This window comes from Mauremys reevesii, linkage group 2 (assembly GCF_016161935.1).
Source record: "Mauremys reevesii isolate NIE-2019 linkage group 2, ASM1616193v1, whole genome shotgun sequence".
NCBI lineage: Eukaryota > Metazoa > Chordata > Testudines > Geoemydidae > Mauremys > Mauremys reevesii.
Window position 1 is genome coordinate 229,149,936 of NC_052624.1, and position 23,852 is coordinate 229,173,787.

The 23,852-nt window shown below is 40.5% G+C and overlaps 1 protein-coding gene across 7 annotated transcripts in view; it reads left to right on the forward strand.

Moving 5' to 3' along the window:
- C2H8orf34 (chromosome 2 C8orf34 homolog) overlaps window positions 1–23,852 on the forward strand; it is a 292,844-nt gene that overhangs the window by 46,879 nt on the left and 222,113 nt on the right. For all 7 annotated transcript variants that reach the window (XM_039522706.1, XM_039522711.1, XM_039522710.1 and 4 more), the window contains exons 2-4: window positions 10,566–10,713; window positions 14,450–14,581; window positions 19,500–19,628. In XM_039522706.1, the coding sequence (XP_039378640.1) occupies window positions 10,566–10,713; window positions 14,450–14,581; window positions 19,500–19,628 (409 nt within the window). The remainder of the gene's footprint in view (window positions 1–10,565; window positions 10,714–14,449; window positions 14,582–19,499; window positions 19,629–23,852) is intronic.

The window sequence follows — 23,852 nt, forward strand, 5'->3', positions numbered from 1 at the left end:
CCCTAAATGCTTCATCTTCATTTTCCTAACAGTATCTAATCTTAAGTATACTGTACTAAAAGATTAATATTGTGGGGGTAATTATTGGGACAGTGGGTAAAATTCTGGTCCCATTGAAATCAGTGGAACTTTTGCCATAGACTATAGCTGGACCAGGATTTGCCTGAGTGTACATACTCTGTAACTCTTGTTCTGGTTAGTAGTTCAGTAGCCTATTTTACCCTTCCCCAAACTGAACACTAATATTAGAAGAAAAAGTCTTTTCATTCTGCAAAAAATGTCTGCAGATGAGCTAGTATGTGCAGCTTACATCTGTTTATTTCTGGAAATAATTAAGATTATATAAATATTTTTCAAAAAGTCTGTGAACATAAGTGTGCAAATGTATCCCCAGAGAGTAGACTGCAAATAGCTAGCTTTATATGTACCTTGCAATGACATATAAATCTATCCTAGAGAAGTTTGTTAGTTTTTAGAGCAATCCGACAATCACGTTCATTCTTTCTCACTTAATGCGGGGCAACCTGTGCAGGGCAGTACAGTGGAAGAGGCAGCAAAAAATGAATCTGCTCTCCTTATTGCTGCACTCTCACATCACCCATTGCTATCCTGCCAGCCTCCCATGCTATCCCATCCCTATCCTTAGTGTTACTAGTCATTCTCCCACTCTGTCTGTTGCAATCTCTCCACTGGCTGCAGGGTGGCTTCAGACCAGGTAACCTTTGAGTCTCTGGATTAAACACTTGCCCTTGAGATGATAGAAAGTTGAAGCAGTTGTTAATTTTCTGGCAGCATGGAAGCCCTATCTGTCATGTGATTCTACAATCTATGATACTGTAATGTATGTTCTCCCATGTTCATTGTGGTCTGCATTTGAGAATATGATATTGTAGGCAGGACGCCTTACTGCTGTAAAAGTCATCCACAGGCAGTATTTTCATAATGAATTGAATAGATTGAAAATGAAAACTGCTAGTTCTTAAGATATCTAGATTTAAAGGGGCATTGTCATCCTGAGCGTTTTAAAATAAACGTATTAAAATAGTTTTGTTTGTGCACCCTTTAATAGTATGTTCTGGATTAATTTTTAAGATTGTTTAAACAAAGAGTTTTCTTCCCTTGTTGAGATACAGTTTTGGGGCAAGTCAGAGAGTGTAACCACCAAACACATTCTCACCTGTCTGTACCCTTTAGCTTCTTCTGGGTAGTTGCCTGTCTGGCTTCTGCCACTTCAGTTTGTTTCCTGCTGCTGTTACTGGCCTTTTGCAGGAGCTGGGGAAGCTCCTGCATGTGATTTGCTTGCCACAGAGTTGGCAAACCTATTGTACACAAAGTGTTGTCAAATGCACAAAATGAATTAACTGGATAAAACAGAATATTTTTATCATCTTTCAGCTATTGTAGTTTTAGAGATTACTTATAACAATAGTGGATACAGCTGTGTCAAAAGGCAATGCAATTATTTAGAGAGAACCTTTAGCTGCAGTCTTAAAGTGGCATCCTGGAAACTTGTGTACCAAGATCCCAACTGTCACAGGGTTGCATGCAGGCTCTCCTACTTTTCCACCTGCACCCTGTGTTTAGGCTGGTATAATAAAGAGACTTCCACACCTTCTTTTGCTGGATCACCCAAGTGTCTTTATTTACAGTGTTTGTGCAGTTTCCAACAGCTAGTGCCCCTCAGACCCTTACCAGGGTCTCCTGCCTTTGAGGCGTCCTCCTTTGGTAAGGAGGCAGTGATACTACAGTCCTGTCTCCTCCCAGCCTAGCCCCATCCCTGAGCGTTGTTCAGGGTTTTTATAGCCCTCCTGTGCCTCAGCCCAGCTGTCAGCACTCAGCTCAGCATGTTCCTCTGAGCCCAGCTGTGATTAGGGCTTGCAGCTGGGCTCACTGCTGGATGCCTGTGTCTCTACCCTGGCCTCCTGGCCGGAGAGCAGACTGCACCCAGCATTTTGCCAGGGCTTTAAAGGGGGTTTTACCCCTGCCCTGCCACACCAACCTTACATGAGACTCTGCTAGTGCAGATCCCTGTGCCTGTCCAGAATTCCACCAAAATCAATGGAATGCTGCATTCTACTGCATCCCCCGCAATGCAGGATCAGGATTGATAATGCATTCCCAGATAGGGTTGCCAAGTATCTGTTTTTTTGACCAGAATGTCCGGTCAAAAAGGGAAGCTTGCAGCGTCCAGTCAGTAACCATCCCCTGCCATGAACTGCAGGTGGGGTGGGGGGACAGGAAGAGCTGCTGCTGGAGCCTTAGCAGCTGTTGCTGTCCCCCCCCCCACTCCCCCAGCTTGACGGGGAGAACTGGCTGGCTCCCAGACCGGGCTCCAAAGTAGGTACCCTGTGCTATCGGGGGTGGGGTGGGGGAGAAATTAACCTGTCTGTCCCCTGCCCCACTGTGCCCTGATTTCCCCTCCCTGCCCCCTTGATCCAGGGACTGATCTACCCTGCTCTGCCCTACCGTGCCCCCGATATCCCCACCCCAGCCCCTTGCTTCAGGGACTGACCCTTGCCATACCTTGTTGTGCCCTGATTGGACAGACTTTGCATCAGTTCCTGCCAGCCTGGTGCTGCAGGTGAGTCCCAGGGGATAGGAGAGTGAACGATGCGGGGTAGAGAGTGAGAGACGGAGCGGGGGAGGAGTGGGGTGGGGCCCCAGAGGAAGAGGGAGGACAGGAGTTATGGGGAAGGGGTGGGGCAGGAGTGTTCGGTTTTCAGGGGTTAGAAAATTGGCAACCTTAGTCCCAGAATGTTGAATTAATTAATAGATATTATAAGAATCATATTGAGAAGAAAGGGTACTTCAGTCATTTACATGACTATCTGGTAGCAAAGTATGAGGGATCTTAATTTATGTCCTAAACTTGGTCTTTGCTTTCACAACTAGTATGAGTTTGGGGGGCAGGGACCACTGAATGAGTCTTTCCTTGCTTCTCTCGTTAGACCCTTTGTGGGCAATGCTTTGAATGAAATAAACAAGACCCAGAGGGCATTCTGTATAGCACTCATCAGCTGGAGGGAGGGTTTCCATGATGACTAGAGTGGAAATAAAATAGCCTCCTGGAAAAAAATATGGAAGCAAGTTTTTTGGGGTAAGATTTATGCTCACATTTTAGCAATATTAAGTTAATGTTGCTCTATACCAGGGTGGCCAGCCTGAGAAGGAGCCAGAATTTACCAATGTATGTTGTCAAAGAGCCACAATAATACATCAGCATCCCCCATCAGCCCACCACCCACAGCACCTCCTTCCTGCCAGCAGCCCTGCTGATCAGCACCTCCCGGTGCCTCCTGCCCACCGTGATCAGCTGTTTTGCGGTGTACAGGTGGCTCTAGGATGGAGGGGAGAGGAGCAAGGGTGTAGCAGGCTCAGGGGAGGAGGTGGGGGCTTTGGGGTAAGGGGTAGAGTGGGGGCGAGGCCTGGGATTGAGCAGTGGAAAATTGGCACCTGTAGCTCAAGCCCTGGAGTCAGCACCTATGCAAGGAGCTGCATATTAACTTCTGAAGAGCCGCATGTGGCTCCGGAGCCACAGGTTGGCCTCCCCTGCTCTATACAATATGGGCTAGCGCTGGAAGTGAATAAAATAGATAATTATCATCAGGGACAGTGACCACATAAATGTGTTTCCTTATGCAGGTAATAGCTTATTGAAGCTTGCCTGTATAATGGTTAATTGTAACAGCACAAAATGTATCTCACTCAATAGCTTTAAATTGTTTTGGATCATCTTGTGATTTACTAGCTATGCTGCTGAATCAGAAAAGGTTTTTTTTTTTAGACCGATTGTTTTGTTTTGCACTTGGGAATAGTTGTCTACTTAGCACATTGTGTCTATTTCTATCAAAGCATGCATAACTCTTCAAAACCTCAGACCAAATTCATACCAACCATAAAAGGAATTTGTCATTGTAACAAATTATCTGAAGTGCAGAGAATATATGTATCTGTGCCACCAGTAAGCAAGTTGTTTCCTTTCTTAATGTAAACCACTTTTGTGACCTTTTCAGAACCACATTAAAGTTTTTCAAGTGTTTTCTTCAATATTTTGCTGTTACGATTTCACCTAAATAGCAGATAAAAATGCCTAAATCTTAGAGAATCTGATCCATGAACTGAGCTAGACTCTCTTATACAATACAGCATCTTTACAACACTTGAATGGTGTAAAAGAGCTGGGATCTAGCTGCAACTGTCAAGCTGAGAATTCTCAGTGGTTCGGAATTCTCATCTGGCATGGAATAACTCTTATGCCAGTTTCATTCTCTACCCTGCATACAGAGTTTCAGAGGCAGGGCGAATCTGAGCTCTTCTGCAGGTGGTGAATAGTCTCCAGAATGTTCTGCCATCTAGGCTGGAGCAGCTTCAAACCTCTCTTCTCCACCCCTTGCAACAAACATACTTTGGCAAAAGAAAAATATTTTACCCATAATCTGGACTATAAATATACCTTTTTGTATACTTATTTTAAATTTAATCTGCTTTTAATGCCATCTGTTTATATTATTGAGGCAGGTCAACTTCAACTCCTCAGACAGTTTAGCATGTACATTTTGTTGATACTTCCAGCCAACAGTTTATGGTGACTCTATAGTTCAAGAATCCTCTCATTTCCTTATGTTTTAAGAATATGTGATGTTGGTGCAGCCCATTCATTAACCTGCATAGGCAAAAGTCTGTTGTTTCTACAGCTCTTCTGACTGTTTTCTAGACATTCTGACAGGATGAAACTGATTCCTGTGCAGAGTACCAGCACAGGTTTATGCATAACTTCATTTACCACAGTTTCCATACTTCAGTTTACCCAAACAAACAAAAAACATGTTGCTGTGGCTGATGTGCCATCTCCAAGTAAAAACCCATGAAGTGCTCTAACTTGCTTACAGCCTTCTGGGTGGAGAGACTCATTTAATCTTTTAGTGTTGATAAATGCAAAGGAATGCACATTGGAAAATTATAATCCTAACTATACAGATACAGCGATGGGGTCTAAATTAGCTGTTACCGCTCAAGAAAGATCTTGGAGTCATTGTGGATAGTTCTCTGAAATCATCCACTCAATTTGCAGCGGCAGTGGAGAAAGAAAACAGAATGTTGGGAATCATCAAGAAAGGGATAGATAATAAGACAGAAAATATCATATTGCCTCATATAAATCTGTGGTACGCCCACACCTTGAATTCTGCATGCAGCTGTGGTTGCCCCATCTCAAAAAAAATATATTGGAATTGGAAAAGGTTCAGAAAAGGGCATCAAAAATTATTAGGGGTATAGAACGGCTTCCGTATGAGGAGAGGTTAATAAGACTTGGACTTTTTAGCTTGAAAAAGAGGCAACTAAGGAGGGATATGATAGAAGTCTATAAAATCATGAGTGGTATGGAGAAAGTAAATAGGGAAGTGTTATTTACTCCTCATAATACAAGAACAAGGGGCCACCAAATGAAATTAATAGGTAGCAGGTTTAAAACAAAGAAAGTATTTTTTTACGAACGCACTGTCAACCTCTGGAACTCCTTGCCAGAGGATGTTGTGAAGGCCAATACTATAATGGGGTTCAAAAGGGAGCTAGGTAGATTCATGGAGGATAGGTTCATCAATGGGTATTAGCCAGGATGGGCAGGAATGGTGTCCCTAGCCTCTGTTTGCCAGAAGCTGAGAATAGGTGACAAGTCATGGATCACTTGATGATAACCTGTCTGTTCATTCCCTTTGGGGCACCTGCCATTGGCCAGGATACTGGGCTTGATGGACCCTTGGTCTGACCCAGTATGGCCGTTCTTATGACTTTCACCAAAGTTCTGCTCTTTCTACGTTCAGTTCCTTTTGTGATCACAGCTCATTCAGCAGCTGCTCTTGTTCCTCTGGATTTGTATTCCAAAACTAAAGATACCCCTATTGGCTTCTTATTAAAAAAATAATGTAATATACAGTCCTGTTAATTTTTTTGTTAAAGCCATGAAACAGACATATTTTCTCCATTTTGGTTTCTTTAGTGAAATGTCTTTTTTTCATCTAGGAAGTCCGTTTGGGCCTGTAACAGGTCGGACTCATCCCTGCGGCGCCTCCTGCTGGTGACTCTGGGAATTAGCTCTGTCCAGTGCTGGAGCGCCCTCTGCAGGCTGGTGATCCACCTGTCTTCTCCTGGACCCGGTGCCCTTTCACATGGGGTGCTGCCCCTGGCAGTAACCCCTTTCTCTCTGGGTCTCCCCTCTAAGGGAATCCCCACCCTCTATCCCCACCTTGCCTCAGTGTATGGCTACTGCCAGTCATTGTCTAGCCCCACGTCCTGGGGGCAGACTGCAGTATCGGCCAACTCATCATCGGCAAAGGGGTTTGGACCTGCTGCTTTGGCCTACCCCTGGGCTGCCCTCTGCAACCCCCAGTACCTGTTGGCCCTTCTGCTAGGCCGCAGCCTGGGGCTTTCCAGGCTGGAGCTCCTCAGCCTTTCCCCAGCCCTGCTTCACTCAGGTAGCCAGTCTCAAGCTCCCTGCAGCTACACCCTTCTCTCTCTGAAGGCAGAGAGAGACTGTCTTGGCTTTCGGCTTCCCTGGCCTTTTATAGGGGCCAGCTGTGGCTCAGTTTGGGGCGTGGCCCCAGCTGCAGCCACTTCCCCTAAAGGCTGTCTTCTCAAGCCTCGGCCCCTTCCCAGGGCTGTTTTTAACCCCTTCAGGGCTGGAGCAGAGGTTCACCCTGCTACAGGGCCTCTTTTTGCTCACACTTAAGCTTCTACACCACTCTGGCTGTATAAAAGGGCCTTGAAGTGAATACAAATAATTTGCTCTGCTACGTACCACTGCTAGCCTTCAACTGACCACCTTCACGTACCCTTTTGCCAAACTGTCTTCTTCCAACTCAACCCACTATTACATCAAACATCCACAACTACTAATGTTTGGGGGAACAATCTAGTAAAGGAGTGTGTGCAGAAGGGCTAAAAGGAGGGCAGAGTTAACTTGTGGTGTGTACTGTGTGGTATATGATAGTTGCTTTTATAAGCACACACCTTTCCACAACTTTAACTTTTAAAATAAAGAGAGGGCAGAAGTGAGGAAAAAGCAGTGTAGGAAGTAAGGAAGACATGAGCCAAGAGAAATTAAATAACTCTGTGAAATAATTTTAAGTACGGGCAGTAGCAATGAATTTAGCAAATTAGGAGAGGACATAAAGGAAAAAATTGACCTGTATAGAAAAATATTTGGAAAAGCTTAAATTATTAGCTCTGAGAGGGGAGTTGGGTTCGATGGATTAGAGAAGGGGGACTGAAAACCTGTCTCAAGAAGGAGAGTGGGGGTTGCTACCTGCTACTGAAAAATCTGAATATGTACTCCTAGTGCCTATTGCTTTTGTCTGTTTTCAGAGTGGCCTGCTGGCATGCCCATGCAAATAGCAGTTAACTATTTAGATCTTGTGCTTGCTGCACCCACTCAGCTTTTTCCCTTTTCTCCTAGCTACACTGTATTTGACATTCCGTGGCTGCATCTCTTGCATCCTACAAGTTGCATGCAAAGGAGGTTTTTAAACTATTAACACCCTCCAATTGCTGTGTTGACGCGTTCTGCTCCTTGTCTGTATTTAAGTTTTCCGCTAAATCTTTTATTCTACTGTTTAAAGCTAAGCAAGTTAAATAGAGCCCTTGCATAGCCATGCCATTTCAATCCTTTTCTCTCCCCTTTTTACTTTGTTTTTCCTCCATTTCTGATTTAAACAGATCACACACATGACCACAAAGGTTGAGGTTATTTACAATATCAAGCCAGAATGATGCACCTCTGTGTTTATTTATAAAGTGCATAATAAAGGATTATAATGTGTCCTGACTTTCCCTTTCATTGGCCATGTCTGTGATTTCTGTATATGGCTTTTACCTAGGAACACTTTGTGTGTGTGTGTGTGTGTGTGTGTGTAAAATACACACACACACACACACACACTTAAAATGTAGCTTTTTGCCCAGGAATTCCTAAAGAATTGGCGTTTCACCTAGAGTGCTGTATTATGCACATCTGTAAAACTGGTTACTTTTTAAAAGGCATTTCTCCATAGTAGCGCTTATTATTAAAAATCACAGTAGCACCTCCTGTGCATACTGGAAATGTCTGAAAGCTTATAACTATCTTTGGCTTGGCCAGCTGCCTGCGTGTACCAGAGATTCACAAACACTAGTGTCCTACCACTTTCTAAGTAGGATCCCCTTCTGAGCAGTTATGTTGTGATCACACACTGCTTGGTTTAACTGATGTTGTGGCTAGATGGCTCCTGGCTGGCTTGCCAATTTGTTGATAAATTATATAGTCAGTTGCTTGACCACACTTTGGTCCATTATGAAATATACTTGACATCAAATAACCAATTAGTCAGATTTATTAATATGGTACAGGAAAAGGGTTTTATACAATATCAGTCTCTGAAGAGCAGTCCCATGCAGCAATGTTACATTCACCTTACGCAAAACATGTGCTCCCCCAAGTTACATCTCTAAAGCCATCTTTTTATACCCTATTTGTTTACCACTACAAAGTACTATATATATCACCTGAAACTGGATTCAATTAATCATCTTTCTGCCGTGTTTATTTCTGGTAGCATGGTGTATCTCTTCATCTTTTGTTCTTAACCCATGCATTCCAGGTACTAACAGGCGTGAAGACACCTCCTATGCCAGTACCAGGATAAATAGGTTTGTGAGGGTAACTCCCTTTCTATTGCTATAAAGAAACAATAGTATGTCCTGATTCTGACAGTTTTTCTATCTACTTAAGACAAAGCTTACCTCAGCTAATCCAAGGTGTTATTGGATACTTAGCACAAGTGAAGAGGACAACAAAGGTACAGGACAATTTGGGCACTATAACAGCTATATTAGTGCTTAATATGTGTAGTTAAATGCTTATAATATATCTTGTGGATAACATTATCAGCATAATATATATGTATGCTAGCCAGCGTGTATTAGTCAACACTGTGCATGGAAGAATACAGGGTATGTACTCTGTTAGCTATGTTTTTCATTTCTTCTTTGTATTTTGTGGGTTTGTGTCACGTATTTTGTGGGTGTTGCAACCCCAAATGCTTTACAAGAAAGTTTTTTGTATATTTTTTTATTGGTTTTGTACTTGGTAATAGGGTGGCTTGCCTCTTAAGGGCTAGAGACCTGAGGGCAGCCAATTCTGATTACTAAGGAGGAACATTTTGAGCAAGGCTACCTGGTTCCCTTATAAAGGGCAGCAGGGCGCTACAGGAGAATAGTTCTCAGGAAAAACAGAGATTGTTGGTAGCAAGGAGGATCCAGCAGAGAAACTTGGGACTCGGGGAATGAGACTACAAGCAGGAAAGGCTTGAGACAATCGATGGACTTGAGAATTTTATTTTGAATGTTTGTTTAATTGAATAAAGCAGAATCCAAGAATGGACAAAAATGTTTGAGAGTTATTGGAGCAGTCCCTTGAAGGGGGAAATTGAGTCAGGGGGCCACTTGCAGGGCTGCCCCAAAGCCATGAGAGGGCTCATGGGAGGTGGCTACCATGGACAATTACCTTACCCAGAAATGCAGAATCGGAGGATAAAGCGAACTACACAAAATGTGTTCATCTGATGATTAGACGATGTGATAAATCATGGTTTCTGACTTTGGCTTGGTTCACATGTTTTTGTATACAATATTTGTTTTACATCTGCCACCTGGACTAAAATATTACTACATTTATGTATTTGTAGCTTAAATGAATAATACTACATGTGGTTTGCAAGAAAAATGATTGATTTAAATGGGCATAGAGAACACTCAGCATCTCATAACTGTATGCGTTTTTTATATCCTTGGACTGTTAGAGTTAATTTACAGAACACATACCACATAAGTTGCTTTTAATTATGACTTCACTGGGTGTACGGGAAAACTCTGAATGCCTAGGGTTAGACTACATTAAAACTGAAAGTTAGTTTAATTCAGAAAGTTGCATCCTCTGAGCAAATGCATCTGTGTATAACTACATTTCATTTTGCAAGCTCCTCAGTGAAAACACATACAAATACTCCCGTCTACAGTCAGTGAGAGCTTTGGGTGCCCAGCAGTTCTGAAAACTGAGCTCTTGGTATTTTCATTCCTGTAACAAAATCTATATGATATGTTGAGTTGGTGGGTCAGATTCTGGTCTTACACTGGTGTAACATTGATGTCAATGGTATTGCTCCTCCTTTGCAATCATGCAAAGAGATCAGAATCAAAACGTGTGTGTCTTCCTGGAATGCTTGTATCATTGTGGCTGTATCACTGGATGGAATGCCAGACATGCTCAAGTGTATGTGATCAAGTGTCCTCAGGATCATTGCGGAGGACATTCTGAATGACTAGTAGTGCTACACACATGTGTTTAATAGTATTAACATTAATAATGGTTAATAATTTAACATGACTGACCACTCAAACTTTCCTCACAAATGTTGACGATAGGCTTTGGCTTAATTATTTACAGTTATTAATACTCCTTTATTTTTGGTCAACATAAGGTACAATGCTGCACTAAGTTCCCCCCACCCTTCTTTTTTCTTCCTTTCTTTAAGGAACTAATGACCAAGCTGATATCAGAGACTCCTGACCAGCCAATCCCATTTCTCATTGACCATCTTCAGTCCAAACAAGGGAACCAGAGTCAACTTCAGAGAACATTGTCTGGATCTGCTGCTCTGTGGGCAGAAAGTGAGACATCAGGTAAGTGAGGAATATTTCTATGTTTTGAGATTTAAAAAAATACTATTATGCCAAAGAAATAACATGAAGAAAACAGAGGTGAGTATTGTAAAATGAACAGAAACTAATATTTCTTAAATAGATTTTATTTCTTCTTTGTACCATTCAAGAAATCCATATGATAGAAAGGAGACAAATCCATAAGGCATATAGGGCCAGATGTTCCCCTAATTGGGTTATTTCCATTTAAGGGCAAGAAAACTCAATTAATTTTGACTTGTAATGTTTCATTTTCTATGCTCCCCATTTCATCCTTCTGGGTACTCAGGGGGTTGGATATTGTTTGGTGGTGGTATGCGTGTTTTTGCACTGCTTTTGCAAAAGCAGTTGGAGAACAGGCAGAGAGAGAAAACGTATGAAGCACGTGCAATGTGTCCATGAGGGAGAGCCAAGAGAGAAGTCTTTTGGGCAGAGTGCTGTCTGGAAAGAGGCTTAGAACTGTGAGCAAAGGAAGTGCCTCTTGTTGTTTGATTCCTATTGTAAATAAACAAGATTGCATAAAACAAATTTAATCAATTTCTCCTCTTAATAGAAACAATTTGCAAGACCCTTCTCTATTGGCTAATTGATCAGGTCAAAAAAGTAACAATATAATTCAAGATAAACAAACTAAGATCTTGTAGCATGGTGAAACTCACTGGTGCGGCACCTCCTGCTGGTTATCCTGGGAATTAGTGCTTGTCCAGCCCAGAGCACCCTCTGCAGGCCAGTGTCTCATGTGTCGCTGGCCCCTTGTCCCTCCCAGACCCCGGTGCCCTTTACCTCAGGGTTCTGCCCCAGCAGTTACCCCTATACTCTAGGTCTCCCCTCCCAGGGGAACCCCCAACCCTCTAAACCCACCTTGCCTCAGTGGCTACTTCCAGTCCTCATCTAGCCCGCACTCACTAGGGCAGACTGCAGTGTAAACCACTCATCATTGGCAAGGGGTTAGGACCAGCTGCCTCTGCCTATTCCCAGGCTGCACCTCTGTAGCCCCAGTACCATTGTAGGCCTTCACCAAGGCTTGCAGCCTGGGGGTTTACCAGGCTAGAGCGCCTTTTGTCTTTCCCCATCACTGCTCTACCTCTGGTACCCTGCTCCCAGGCAGCTAGGTCCTTCTTTCTCCACTGCTAGAGAGAGACTGCCCCAGCTCCTGGCTCACAGCCCTTTTATAGGGCCAGCTGTCTCCTAATTGGGCATGGCCCCAGCTGTGGCTGCCTTCCCAATCAGCCTACCCTATTGACTCCTCGGGGCAGCCCTTTCCCAGGGCTGTTTTAACCCCTTCAGGGCTGCTACAGATTTACAAAACAAATATAGGTGAAATATACAATGAAGCTTTAGGTTGGAGTTAGTCTTTATTTAGATTTTTAATAACACATTTTAACCACCCTTCACCTCAACACTTTATAGGAAGATGCTCTTACTGTTGTATGAACCCCAGTGTGACAAATTTATGTTTTGAGATTTTAAAACATTTGCGATAGCAAGCACTCGGACTTTAAAACAGCAGTCCCCACATTGATAAGCCAGTAGATTTTGGTGCATATTCATCCATAACAGTGTTTATTAAAATTTTGGTTTTGTGACAAAAGTTGACTGAAAATCTGTAGGAACGTAGCAGACCTCCATCAGATGCATAGTGGTTAATTTTTAATTGTGTGGTGAATACGTTTCATTAATGTGCAATTGGCATTTACAGTGTTGAGTATAAGCACTCAACCTCTTTTCAGAACCACTGGAAGTTGGGGTAGAACATAGAGGGGCCTGAAAGGGGACAGGGAGAGGGGAGTCAGAGAGGAAGCGGATGTGCTCTGACCTCTGATGTGGAATAGCTTTGGCAGCTTGTTGATGTCAGATATTTATGTAACTTTAAAGTGCAATTGATTTCCATAACCTTTTCAAATAGTGCTGAACAGTAATATGATTAAGGCTACCAGAATCTGTCCATTAATTTTTTTAATGCGTGTGTTTAATGGTAGATCTTCCTTTTGAATTGCACTTAGAAACTGTGATTACACAAAACTTTAAGTTACAAAGCACTCATTAATGAAGAAGACCAAGCTGAATGTTAGCTATAAAGTTGGAACATATAAATAAATGCTAAATAAATAAATAAACTATTTCCATTAACACTCTGAGGAATAGTCTCAAAACAGGTCTTGTTTTAAATACATCAAAAAAGAAAGATATTCAAAACAAGACTTCATTTGAATATATGCCAGGTCCTGCCCTCCACTGTCACAAAGCTGCTCTAAAGTGACTTGACTGGTCACAGGATGCTTCCCCATGCAAAGGTGGTGTAAATCTGCTGTAAGGACTTCTGTGCCTCCTTGTGATTGGCACACAGGGTGTGGTTGTAGGTATGGGCATTCCTCCACCCTAGTGATTCCTGGCTGCAATATCCAGCCAGTGCAAGCTGGAGCAGCCTTCTTATTGCTCCAGTTTGTGCTTGTTTTCTGGCCCATCAGAAAGTAGCCCTAGTATTGGGGAAGTGCAAAGGACACTTAAAGCCATTATTTATGTTCTCCTCACCCCACTTCTCAGCTATGTTGAGGGCTTCGTGGTCACAGCTAAGGATCATCCGCTGCATTTTTAATCAAAGGCACGTCCATAAATTTCTCAAGTTAGATGTGAAAGGAAGCGAGCAGTAGTTTATATATTCTTGTCCCTTGATCTGAAATTGTGTTTGGCATAATTCAGCAAGGGGAAGAGGAAGAGCAGTTGGCCTTATGCTCCTAGACTGATACTTTGGGTTGCCTGGATATACTGGGTATATTTTTATCTGGTGTGACAAAGTCAGACCTGACAGCTATCAGAGAGTGGTCCTGTTGGGTTCTGGGAAGTGGGTGGGTGTAAGCCACCCCAGGGCTAAAGGACCCTCCACCACCCTATAGGGAGACTCCACTGAGCCTGGAACTCAAATAAATATGGGGGGACAACAGAAGAAAAAAAGGATAGGGTCAAAGGGTGTGAGAGTCAAAGGGTCAAAACTGGGAATCGGAAGGGGACACTGAGCAGAAAACCCTAGACAGCGCCCACTGCTCCTCAAAGGTGTCAAGGGAGCCAGCTGACACTGCCCAGAGGAACTCTGCCTGGATATGTGAGTGGAGAGTGGAACAAAAATAGGCCCCACAGTTTCAGAAAACCCCCTCCGCCAACATCCTCTCTATGAGACAGTAATGGGAGGCTGGTTTATCAGCCATAGAATGGAGAAGGCCCTTTTCCCTATGAACTGAAAAGAGGTTACCTCAGGTTAATCAAGAGACACCTGATCCCAATTAAGGGCTGCTAGTGATTTTTAGAAACCTCTCCTCTGGTGGAAGAGGGAGAGAGAGACACACACACACACAGACAGGAGGGATGCAGTAGCGGGGAGGGGAAGGACCCCCAACCAGAAGCCAGCATAATAGGACAATGCTCTGTGGCGGGGGCAGGAAAAAAAAATATTATTTTGTGTTGTGAGTTTGATTTTTGCTTAAGAGAGCTGCTTGGGCCTACCCTGAGGCCCACATTGTAAATATTGAAAAAATAATCCAAAGCAAAGAATTAACCCCCCCTGCAGTAGGATTGCTGCACTCCAGGCCTCCACTGCCAGAGAGAGAAATGCTGAGGCTAACAAGGTGAAGCAGGTGCCTTGCCAAACTGGGTTTATCATGTAACATAACCTTGAAGAGTGACCATGCAAATGTAATCACCTGAGATTTTATTTTTGCGACAGAAAACAAAGGAACAAGAAGAGATTGCAGAAGTTATGATAAACCCTGGCAGGTAAATGCAAAGAAACCTAAAAAGTCAAAGAGTGACCTCGCTGTGTCCAACATTTCTCCACCATCACCGGAATCCAAGTCGTGTAAGCAAATTTCAATGCTTTATTAATCAATACACTCATCAGATTGTACTTAGGGTTGAAATAAAATGCAAAACAGGGCTGACCCTTTAGTTTAAATGGCTGGATACACATCTTAATAGTCTTCAGTTCTAGGTATATTTTAATACACACCATAGACTGTTAAGAGTATTGTGCTACCATATATGAATAGGATTACTTTAGAAAAAAATAAGTTTGAATGTTATGTACTGTTTTAAAATGTTGATTTTGATTGATGTTTCAATTGCCAACACATACACAAAACCTATTCTCTATATCCTTAGTGCTAATAATGTCAGAGGTAGGTAGTTTCTTCAGTGGAATCAATCATTACAAACAACTCATTGATAATACATCTGGTTTTAGACACAAGTAATGTCAGGAAATAGGAGGACTATTTTGAGACTTGCTGGGAAAGCCTAATTATATGTTAAAGGAAAGGAACAAGAGAAATTGGATAACCGAAGAGAGTATTGACTGACCTGTAAGGTGAAGTAGTAAGAATGGTAATAAAGGAATTTTAATGAAGTATAGTAGTGCCAATGAACATGTTTATGGTATCAAATAAACTTATTTTTGAACTTAGATTTTATTAAGTTTTCATACAAGTAAAACAGATGCTTCATAAATCACTTACAACATTTCCCAAGATCAAAAACACAATGAAGCCATCCAGCTGTATTTGGAGGACTTGGATGCACTCCTACTAGGTCACTATTGAGGAAAACACTGGTTATAAATGTGTTTATAACATTTGACAGTTAGGCCCATCAATAGAAATATAGCTACATTAATACTATCCCTATCAAGAGTGAGAATTCAGAAGGAAACAGTTTACACAAAATTTAGTAATTTCTCTTTCTTTGTAAGAGCAGAAATGTAGAGTTAGGTGGAGCACTTCATGTTCACTGTCATTGTATGATTCCTACTTCAGAAAAAATAATGGAACCTAATTCTGATCCTCAGCTACATAGATGTAAGGCATGCTCTAGCCTTTTGTTGCCATATAACCCAGCTACACATCAGGCTGACAGATCCTCGGAAGTTATCAGTATTGGGAAACCAAGTGGTGTTCTATAGCTACATGGATTTGTTTAGGTGTTTGCCACATGAAACTTGGTGGTACTACTGAGTTGTTGCAAGCTCAATATGAATGTAGGGAAAGGAGTTGATAGAAACTGTGAACATTTAAGCTTATATACAAGACGTGCTCACTAGAGCTGTTTTTTACAATTTTCCTAGGGATATACAACGTAAGCAGCAAGGTGGCTTCTCTGAGCCATTAATCTGTCAGTGGCCTAATCTACACCACTGGAATGCAACTTGATTAATGCTCAATGCAGTATAAAGATGGAGCCACACTGCAAACAAGAGGAATAGAAATATACATCAGAAGTCCATCTATCTTGACTCAAAATAATCAAAATTGGTACTTCTTTTCCCATTGCAGACACATAAGAAAAGAAAGGTACATAACATGTGTAGCCACGATACTTTCTAAAAGTTTCACTGCATGCAGTTCCATAGATGTTGTGAAGGGGCATACATACCCTCATTCTGGTGGAGAGGAGACTAATGAGCTTAAAAAGAGAGAACCTGCTACAGGAAAGGGTGATAAACAGGAAGAAAATTGCTGTGCCTCAAAGATTGCTGACCATAGATACTGATCTGCCAAGAGAGAGACAGTCACAGGCCTCGCTGTCCTGATGCTTCAAGGGCCAGGAGTAATGCAAGCTGTAGAATTTACTGCAGTAGAATTTACTGCTGCAGGAGGTTTCATGGATTTTTAAGGACAATTATCATTAGCTAGTATGACTTCTTGCCTAATTTAGGCCATATAATTTCATTCAGTGATTCCTGCATCAAGCCCATAACTTGTGGTTGAATGACAGTTTACTTTTTGAAAGGACATCCAATTCTGATTTAAAAGCTCCAATTGATGGAGAATTTATATTGTCCAATAAGCTTTTTCCAATGATTAATTATTCTTGCTGCTTAAAAATTTTCATATTTCCAACTGGAATTTACTGACTCCAATTTCTGCCCATTAGATCTTGTTAGGTCTTTGATTGCTAGATTAAATGTTATCTATTTATGTTTATAGAATTTTTGTATCAAAGACTGTGATCAGTTTGCCTCTTAACCTTTTATTTGATAAACTAAATAGATTGAGATCCTTTAACATCATAGTAAGGAGTGTTTTTTTTCAGATGACAAATCATGCTTATAGCTCTTCTCTGAACCAGGGGTACTGGAACAATTTTTATAAGGGGGGTACTGAGAACCATTGAACCAAACTGTAAACCCTGTATATAATGAAACCACTTCAAGTGTGGAGTGCTGCAGCACCCCTCGCGCCTCTAGTCCCAGCACCTATGTTCTGAACCGTCTCCTCAACATCCTTTCTAAAGTGTAGAGACAGCATTTCAGCAGTGATCTCACCAATGCCCTATGCAGATGTAATATCTCCTTATTCCTGCTTAGTGTTCCTCTGTTTATACATCCAGGGATCATGTTAGCACTTTTTGCCTCAGGGAACTAAAAGATAAATATTGTTGTTGGATTTAATAAGGGGATGGGTAATTTTATGACTAATAATGATGTATATAGTTATGCACACTAAGAAGTATATGCTACCTCACTTCAAGCATAAACTGGCTGCCACAGAGTACTAACAAGATGTGTCTCCATGACTGCTAGGAATTTTCCACCACCATGAGTGTGTGCGCACACATGGGTGGCCAGGTGCCTTATGATGATGGGAATCTCATTTCCCTGAAGCTATTGCCAGAAGATTTAATGAGCCAATGGTCAGATTCACCATCAAGTCCGATCTTTGAAAAGACAGTTGTGTGTATTTAAAAAACAGAATAATCTCCCTATAGAAAACTGGTTATTCTTTTAGGAACAAAGGTTTAATTAAGAGACTGGATGCATCTGTTGTAGGTGTTGGGAGGGAAAAGGAGAGAGAGAAAAAATGGAAGCTGGTGGCAAAGGAACAGCTTTCCGAGATGTAGCGTGAAAGATGCAATATCAAATAGTGATTTCTGATGTGAAATCTCAACTTTTATAAAAGGGAAAAGCTAACTAACTTCCATACAAAAATGCTATGAAAGTCATAAATTGTAGGTACATCCTTTCAAGGCAAATATTGTTTATATATTTGGAATAATACATAAGTCTGATTCAGGTAATATGATGGGGATTTAAAATACTTACATATTTTGGTGAATGACTGATCATAATAAAACAGGAGAAGGGTAGGAATATTACTAAGGAGCTGTACTAAATCTGAAGTGAGAAATGTATAGGTTTCACTGCATATCATTTCTATTCAAGAGATCACTTAATTGTGAAAAATAAGCCAAGACCCAAATTCAAAGGCATGGATTATCTAGTTTTTTCTGATAATTTATTGTAATATAAAAAGTTAATAAATGCTTAAGAGGGAAATTAGTAGAAGAAGCAACACATGATTTTTGACTTCAGGAAAGAGAATAGACTTTTGCTTTCTATTCTAGAATATGTGGGGAATCAATATTTCTATTTTTTTCTGTAGTGAATCTGAGAAAAATGAATTCTGGTTAAGTCTAATAAGGAAGGCAGTTATTCAGAGTAGTATAAAAATAATAAATAAGACTTTAATAAACAAAATAATCCTAATATAGGGAATGGGAGAGCACTAAAACAAATGCAGTAATTAAAAGGATGACTAAAGCAACAACAAAAAAAAGTCTTTCTCTTGTGCATGTGATTCCGATTAGAACTAATGAGCTACTTGCTCATAGTGAGAAAACAATTAGAGCTTGCTCTCTATTCATCAGTTTGAATAACTGTCTTTTTAAGCAGGAACCCTGCAATTCCATATCATTTCAAGTACCAGATTTTGTTGCACAAGATATAGAAGTCTGTAAATTGTTTTTATGTATTTGGTGCAGATGTAGTTTGTAAATAGTGAGTTAAGAATTAGTGAAATCAAAAAAGAAGATGACTACTACTTCACCTCATTTAAACAGCTGTGACATGTTCTTGTTTTCTTATAAATTATTTTCATTTGATTGTGGGGCAGTGACATTAGCTATTTTTAGGAATGTTACTAGCATCACCCAGAATTTTGTCACTGCCATATAGTATTACTGCAGTGTGTATTGCATAAAGCTATGGCTGAAGATAACTCAGGAGTTGCAGCTTGATGCAGAATGCAGCAATCCACTTACATAGCTTAGGTCATCTTTGGAGTTGAGCTAATGTTCTCTTAAGATAAAATCTCTTGAGTGTAGTAATGCAGACTCAACAGAAGAGTGTGCTTCCCAAGAAGCCGTAAGGGAACAGAGCTCATATGCTTACACAGCCTTTTTCCTGGTGTGTAATGGATATATATTTTGTTCAATAGTTAACAGAAAAGCAAAATAAACAGAATTGAGACAATTGCAGGAGTATTTATATAAATAAAACAAGTTTTGTTTTGTTTATGGTAAAACTAATAATAAAAACAGAAATAGGAGTTCTTTATTTCCATTTTGTCTTCTTTCCTTTTATTGACCAATAGGTACACATTTCATTTACCATGTAGTGGTTTCACTTACAGAGCAATGTGTACATGATTTGTTTTGGGATTTTTTGTCTGAGAATTCAGTGTTAGCTGTTCCTGGTGGTTAGTTGATTTGGTTGCAAAGGTCATTTGGAAATCCTGCCTCTGGACTTCCTCCCCCCCCCCCCCTCCATTTGGAACCACCTCACTAACTGAAATAAAAATATATCCAGTAAGTGTTTATAAGAAGGGGAAAACTGACTTCAACATTATGAGCATTCTTGATCTTGTAGACTCATTGCACAGCTTGTTGTTACTGTAGCTTTCTGAATGATGAAATCTAATCTTTTATATATAAATTTTATTTAGTGCCAAGGTCAATAGAGCATCCTAAATGGGACTGGCGGAGAAAACCGGAGAGCCAGGATTTTGATGAATTAAATCATATTCTTCAGGAGAGTAAGAAGCTGGGGAAAGCCCTTGAGAATCTCTCTCGCAGTAAGTTGATCTTAATTTTTTTTAATGTGACTGTGGAATATTGATCTTACTAATATATTATAAACATGTACTAAAGGTAGTGGTTTTTCTTTTACACTGGTATCATTTAGGAGTAACTCCACTGAAGTCAACAAAGTTAAACTGGGTAAGTTAAAGGGAGATCAGGGACACAGTTCACTTAAAATAAACTTTTTAATTAAAAAAAAGACATTTTATGGCTTTGATCCCAATAAACAATCACTTACTTACATAAACCAGCTTAAGAATTGTAAATGATATCGGTTTAAAGAGAAAAAAGTAATTTTTTTTAGAGAAGGTGTAAACGATGCACTACAAAGCACATATGAAAATTTTGTCCTGATGGGCCATGAAGTAAAACAAAGGCTAATGGAGCATTTATTGTCCCTTAGTAAAAGACACCAGGTTTTTTTTTGTTTTTTTGGGGAGGGGGAGGGGAGGGAGGGGAAGGGAAGGGTGCTATTACAAATATATTTCCCACACAAAAACAGGCAGGTCTTAAATCCATTCTTTTCCCTGGGATTTTCCATCATGGTGGAAAAACAAATTAATCCAATGTGGCTAGAATCCTAGAGCTGAAATATAATCACAGGAAAAACTAATAATTTTAACAATAAATTAACCAGTTAATTGGACCAGTAGTGCCAGTCTAACAGTTGTACTATGCCAAGTCTTAACTAGGGAGAAAGCAAATTGCCAATGTGTGAAAGTTGACTTATTTTAAAGAGTGATAACTTGCCACTTCAGTGGCTGGAAGGGACTGAAGGTGTGTGGGAACCTCATGTCCTCATGGAAACTCATATAGGATGTTCCATAGCACAGTTCTTTATGGCCCCAAAAGTCAAAGCTTTCCAGAAGTTTGTGGTTTGATGTAGTGTGCAGGTGTGTCCTAAGACTGAACGTCTTGTCTGGCTTTTGGAAGGAGAAGCAACACAGATCCCTTCCACCCTATGAATCACTATGACCATTAGCCATGAATGAGGAGGAAAGCCACTGGTGCTGTGTGGCAACTACTACTCATCTCTCACAGCTACTTGCTGTGCTGTAGAGGTAAATAGAAAAGAGTGCAGGGCGGGGCCAGTAGTCTGATGTGTATATAGGACTCGGAGGCAGAAGTAGGAAACAGTTCCATAACTGAGGCTGTGCTTTAATAATAATAATAAGCTCCACAGATGCCTGATCCATACTAACCAACATTCCCAAAGCAGTGGGTGACTCTGGAGAAGATAGTCATCCACAGTGAGGAGGCAGTGGAAGAGCCAGTATGCACATGTGTTCCTGCTGTATAGGGAGTGTTGTGTCATGGACTACTTAAATACCCTGAGAATGCTCTGAAATGCAAGAGAAAGAGACTTCATAGACACATTACTATCCTCTCTACAGCATATACAGTGCACAGCTGAGAGTGGGAAGAAATGCAACAAATGTCTATGAGAGAACTTTGAATATGCCCATTAAAACCAGATATTTCTGATAGTCTAACTGAAAACACACAATTGTATGGCATGCAGTTAGATTTTTATCAATAATGTCACACTGGTTACATGCTTAAGATGTAGTACTTCTTTCAGTAAGGTACAGTTATTGGTCTGAAACATGCTGTAGTCATTAAAAATGACTTACTCACGATCAGTTACACATCTAGTCCTAAATGCCAGTGTACTGTGGTCTGCTAATTGAACTACAGTACTAGCCATCAGCATTCTGGGATGGTTTCTCCTTTTTTCTGTTTAACCTGAACTTTCAAATCATGTTGTTCTCACTTGAGATCAATGTTTGTGATTTAATTTGAGATTGACGTTTTTAGATAAGTTCAGTCAAACCTGTAAGGAAGATAAAGCTATCTCAGCACTGCAGCTGCTACATGATATATTGCCGTTGCTTATAGAATCTGTTTACTTTTAGTGTGATGTATGGGTAATAAAAGAAAATAATGATATTTGCTAAGATTGCAAAAGGAGGAATTTGCACAAAATTATTTCTATTCAGTTCCTAAATTAGGGTTTTCCTTACACTGAGAGAACTGTGGTCTCAGTTGTAAGTATCCTTTTCCTATACTCTTTAAATTTTTAATTACTTTCACTGAACTATTTGGCATTTTATTCTAACCTGCTGTAAGTTATAGGACCACATTCATTTTTGAGTTACAGCACTTTGCAGAATAGGAATTTCCCTTGTGTAGGAGTGCTGGTACAGAGCCAGCAAATCCGAATACAGCTCTGGTGTAAGGGGTGTCACTTTTGGATTGTTGCCAGCTGGTGTAGGTTAGCAACAGTTTGATCTAACCTACTCAGGTGCAGATCTTCTCTGAAATCCATGGACTCTGTGATGGCTCTTTTTCTGCTGTGCCAGTCTGAACCTTGGCACAGCATAGAATCCTAGGCTCATAGTTTTTAGTTGCTGGTTTTTGTAGTATTTCTACCCCTATATACCATGTCATTACTCACTAACCTGATCCTGCAGCTTTTGTGCTCAAGTAACTGCCAGTGAAGCTAATGGAAATTGGGCCTGCAGCTACTATACATGCCAATCTCCAGAATAGTTAGACAAGTATTCTTTCTTTGGGGACGTAATTTTATTTCTCTTAAACTCATCTTTTGGACTGAACACTTAAAGATGGCCCTGTCTGCTCAGCAAGGGTAATAAAGATTAAAGCACTTTTCTCAAGACTGGGATTTATCCAAAAAGTCGCCCTCCCTCCTTTCTGGACAGCATACTGTATACTGGTATATTGCAGCATTGCACTTTGGAGGAGACTTTTTCAGTGGTGTTGCGTGGTTATAGTTTGTAAAGCACTTGAGCATCATTCAAGATGGAAGTCATAGAAACATAAAATAATTGTGATTAATAATAAAAGGGACAGACACATAGCATCAGACTTTCAATTCGAAGTGTCTTACGGTTATTGAATTCTTACTGGGGAAAATAAAATTGTGGTAATGTCTTGCAAGTGAAGTGACTCAATGGAAAATATAAGACTCTAGGTAAGTTAAACAAAATTGGGAAGTCAATTCTTGCTTTTCAGGCTCTGAATCTCAGATTTCATATCACTTCCCTGTCAGAGTGGTTGATCAGGTTATTCTGTTAACATTGGAACTGTTTTTCTCAGATTTTGGACAGAGCCCTGGTGCATGAAAACCTGAATGCTTTACTTAGTAGGAGAAAAATTGGCTCTTGGGAACTCTATGGCCATCTTCTGGCTGATTAGGAAAATGCAACAGTATATTTACATTCACTCTTAATGAATGCTACATGAATGAATTACAAGTCATATATCTTTTCCTAGAATATGGTATACACAGCAACTTACCAGGCATGAGTTTGAGGGAGTGTGCATGTACAGAAGTGATTACAAAAAGGAAGGGAACTGGCCTGAACTACTAAATTACACACATTATGTTCTATTCAATATTTTAATTAAAAATGAGTCCCATTGAGGGCAGATGATGATAGATCTCCCTGAGTTTTGAGTCATTTTCACTCAGCTAACTTGCTGTTCTAAGTTTTTCATTGTTTTTAAAATATGTAGTAAGAAAATGTAATGTAAGTCCATTAACTAGTGCACCATTCATCAGAGAGGAGGTTTTGCATTACAGGGTTTTTGATGCCTTGTTTTAGGCTAGGCCTAAGCTTGTATATCCCCTAGTGAAAAAGAACTTGTTGCTGTTAAATGTTTGACACTAGATGCTAAACGTTGCTCTGTGAAAGGTTGTAGTCACCGAGTGAATGAAAGTTAAAATACACTATACGGTGTATTAACTATATTTGGTTTTATTGTAATAGAGCAGTATGAATTATACTCTAATACAAATGATGACTACATATAAGAGCTAGGAATTATTATTAATAATTTATACCCTTTCTAACTTTGTCCTTTAAAAAATATTTTGAAAGTGCACTTATGTCTCAGCATATCAAAGTTAAAGAAATCTGCCTGAAGACAAATTTGCTTTCTTTGCTATGGAAGATATTATTCCTAGATTGAATGGAATCAATCTCTATTCATTACTTCATGCTGGAAATCAGTTTTAGGCAGGGGATCGAGCCTCCAGACACTGGCACAATGAACACGTTTATTTCTTCACTCTGACAGTACTGTTACTACAGACTGCCATTTGACATCACAGAGAAATCTCCAATCCACAACAGAAAATGAGAGAACAGCTTAGAGGACAAAGAGGTGGTGTATTTATGGGCAGTATATTA